We start from the raw sequence: 4,156 nt of genomic DNA, 5'->3' as shown, positions 1-4,156 counted from the left end.
ACACACAGCGCACACACTGAACAAACACTGAGCAAACACACTGAACAAACACTGATCAAATAAAATAAAAACTGATTCAAAATATTAATACAAATGATAATAGTATCTCAATGATACAAGACCTCGGATGTAACATTTTAACCTAAAATCACGTCTGTGTTACTTGTGAACTATCCAAAAATAAAATCTGAAATTATTGTCTGATGGAGATGGTTTACGATGACTAGGCAAGGCAAGTTTATTTATATAGCACATTTCATACACAAAGCCCGACCCAGTTTTCCAGTCTCTCTAGAAGTATGTTATGATCGACCATGTCAAACGCAGCACTGAGATCTAGTAGTACCAGCATTGATATTTTGCCAGAATCAGAATTTAAGCAAATATCATTTATTATCTTAATGAGCGCTGTCTCTGTGCTGTGACTACTTTCAATGTTCAGCATTAAAAAAAAATATATATATTAAATTACATTTTACAGGACTGGACGTTTTGTTTACTCATTATCTTGACTATTTATAATTATTACATTCAATTATACAGGACAAAAAGTATTTTTACTTATTGTTTTTATTAGAACTAAAACTTAAACTAAAATTAAAACCATAAAAACTTATTTTCATTACTTTAAATAAAATCATATAAAATGATATTTCAACTTTATTTTCATTTAGTTTTACTTTATATATTAGGATAACTAAAACTAAAATTAATAAAAATGTTATAGACATAAAATAAATAAACTACTAAAAGCGACAAAAACAAAATCATTAAAACTAACTAAAATAATTAAATTAAATTAAAATGGAAAAAAATTCAATTCAGTTCAACTGATTCAATTTATTCAAAGGACATGATTTTCAACGATTTCTTAAAATTCAGCGATTTAAAAAAAAAAAAACATTTTCATTACTTCAAACAAAACAAGACACATATTTTAACTCGTTGTGAAGGCAACATTTCTCTCTAAAATAACCAAAACTGAAACAAAAACGACTAAAAATAACAAAAACACAAAATTACAAAATATTATTAAAAACATTATAGTATCTTAATAATGCTAAAATAACACTGATTTGTATAATGTTGTATTATCTTCATGCCTTATAGCTGGATGGTTTTGCACAGATTTGATTTCATTTCCTTCAGGACGTGTTTGTTTTCTGTGTTGCAGAGCGGAGTATTTAGCGATCGCATCCGAGAGCAAAGACAACTGCGCTGGCGTGCAGGTAGCAGAATAGCACAGGTGGGTTAACTAGCACTCATAACTAGTCCTGGTTTTCCCAGACCTGTCTCTCTTTCCAACCACTGTCTTCTTTCCTGTCTGCAGGTTTTTCCGGAACGCTCTTCCTCCTGAACTGCTGTCACTGTCTCCTCCTCCTCCTGTTTTTATAAGCTTTTCTTACCTCTTCACCTTATCTCCACCACATGACCGTTATGCTATGCATGGATAAAACCCTCACAGTCCACTGCAGTACTCCAGCCAGTCCAATAGAAAGGCAATACACTGATTTTGCACTAGAAATCAGTAAAGAGCAAGCTATCTTTCTTGATCTCACCACATATGGGAGCCATATATATGTATATACTACACATAATTATCAGACGATCTGAAAGACGAACGCCATGCATGAGCTAAACGTGAATGCAAATGCAATTTCTATGCGTTTCTATGCCGGGAGGAAACTCATCCTAGATGCTTCGATCGCTATAAACGACGAGTTTCTGTTGTATAATCCAAGTGCAATATGAGAATCAAACTCTAGCTCTTGAATGTAGCAAGCACTCACAGAATGTTTGAAATGCATTATGGGTAAGTACATTAAGACACCCGATAGCTCATCCCGTCCCTGTGTGCCGTTTTAATGCATGCCCACACTGCAGTCGATCAACGCCAGGATCCAGTAACAACCCAGATAGGCCCTTTCTGTCAGACGCGCCTGATATAATGTGAGGAAAATGCATAAATGCATGCTGGGAAACGCAGGGCTGGTGGGCGGGAGTGCAAAGAGAGAGAGAGAGAGAGAGAGAGAGAGAAATGTGCAAATTAAACGAGTTAAAATGAATTCTGTGGACTCTTTTATTTCTGAACTGAGGCGGTGTGGATGCTAGTTTGTGTTCGTTAATGCTAGTCAATGCAAGAACTAACAATGACGTTTATTTATAAAGCATATTTCATACACAATGGTCATAGAAGGGCTTTGCATAAAATGTAAAAATAATCATTAATTTAAAATGATCGTAACATGAGTCAGACAAAGTTAAGAGTATATAAAAAATAATCATAACAGATGATAAAGAAATAAGATTGACAATTAAAAATGCAAAAAATTAAGTTTTTCATCAAAAATATAATTAAAAACAAGTAGATGATGCAGTGCGATTAGGGGTGGGCGATATGGCAAAAATATCATATCACGTTTTTTTATTTATTTTTTTCAGGAAAATCACGATTTTATCACGATTCTTTGTCGTTTGGTTTTAATATTTTGCAGGTTGTCTGAGCAGCACAGCCAAACTAATTTCCATCTTTTAAAAACAATGGCAATGTAATAAAACATAAAATAAAAAAATAATGGCAGCTATTTAGGCCAAAGTGGGCGAAGATAAAAATCTTTGTCATTATTTATTCTTTGTAATTAAAAAATAAGATGCACATTAATACATAAAACACGGAGTGTGCTTTACAAACAGTGCTTTATTTTCAGGTACAGTGGGTGTATTTAGCGTAGCATTCAAGAAACTAAATTAAAAATATCAAAACAAAACACTATTTACACTTCACTGTATAAATTATGCATTGATTCTTATTAAAGCAACTGTATTCAAGTTTATCAGTCAAGAGCAGTGAGTGATTTTTCTCGGTTTTCTTGTTTTATTTGGTTCCTACATTCTTCAGAATATCTTATTTTGTAACTAATCAGCCGCTGTTTGACGGGCTTTTAGACATTTTAATCGCCCACAATCAAAAATCATATCATCACACAGCCCTAAGTGCACTGAACAAGAGTTTTACAGCATTTATTAATCATGATTCATTTCTTTATATTCATTTGAAGACTGCATGAACTAATGTTAATGTTCAGCTCTTAAAGAACAACAGTATATTCATACATTAATTATGCTGTAAAAACATTAATTTCATTAACTATTTTTTTTAGTTGTTAAATTAATGGTTAAAAGGTACATATCTCGTCTTTGGTTCTATACAGTCATTAATTTACAAATCATGTAAATCTCAGATAATACAGTTAATGTGCGTTTCTGCCACGGAATAAATGTTTAAAAATAAAAAATAAAAATTAAAAAAATTAAAGTAATTGCTGCTTTTTTCTCACAAAATTCAGGCTTTTTTTCTCGTAATTCAGAGAAATTGTGAGTTTAAATCATTCGTATAATACAAATAAAAAAAGTAATAAAATAAATGTTTTTACAGCATGATTAATGTTAATGTATAAATATACCGTTGATATAAGATATAAACTTGCTACTCTGAGAAGAAAGTCGTAATTGTGACAGTTGCGAGAAAAACTGTTAGAATTGTACGATTTAAAAGTTGCAGTTACATTTTGTATTTTTACTTCTCACAATTCTACGTTTAGATTTCGCAGTTCTGAGGAAAAAAGTCTGAATTGAGAACTTTGGAACTGCAAGAAAAAAAAACGAGTTTACATCTTTTTTGTCTGAATTCTGAGTTTATTTCTCATAATTCTGATGAAAAAAAGTCTTAATTGCAAATATAAACTCATAATCATGAGAAAAGAGTTACCTTTTATTTTTATTTTTTTAAGTAACAAGCTTCCATACTGTACAGAACATGACAAAAGATGCAATATATATCTATATTAATCCTGTCAAACGATTAATCTGTTTAATCGCATCCAAAATAAAGGTTTTTGTTTATATAATATGTGCGTGTGTATATTTATTATGTATATATAAATACACAAACATACATGTATATATTTTAAAAATATTTAAAAATATATATATATATATATATATATATATATATATATATATACATATCTATATTCAAATATCATTTATATTATATATAAATATTAATATTTTATATATAAACAAAACATTTTCTTGCATGCATGTGTGTATTTATATATACATAAATATACACACATATATAAACAAAAACCTT

At 30.3% G+C, this 4,156-nt stretch overlaps 1 protein-coding gene across 1 annotated transcript in view; it reads left to right on the top strand.

The window, feature by feature from the left end:
- LOC107701896 (sodium channel subunit beta-1-like) overlaps positions 1 to 2,019 on the top strand; it is a 16,421-nt gene extending 14,402 nt beyond the window's left edge. The window contains exons 4-5 of the mRNA XM_016504041.1: positions 1,175 to 1,246; positions 1,331 to 2,019. Coding sequence (XP_016359527.1) covers positions 1,175 to 1,188 — 14 coding nt within the window. The 3' untranslated portion in view covers positions 1,189 to 1,246; positions 1,331 to 2,019. The remainder of the gene's footprint in view (positions 1 to 1,174; positions 1,247 to 1,330) is intronic.
- The last annotated feature ends 2,137 nt before the right edge of the window (positions 2,020 to 4,156 follow it).

Source organism: Sinocyclocheilus anshuiensis, unplaced genomic scaffold (assembly GCF_001515605.1).
Source record: "Sinocyclocheilus anshuiensis isolate Anshui unplaced genomic scaffold, SAMN03320099.WGS_v1.1 scaffold2144, whole genome shotgun sequence".
NCBI classification, from domain to species: domain Eukaryota; kingdom Metazoa; phylum Chordata; class Actinopteri; order Cypriniformes; family Cyprinidae; genus Sinocyclocheilus; species Sinocyclocheilus anshuiensis.
This window is presented reverse-complemented; position numbering and strand designations above follow the sequence as displayed.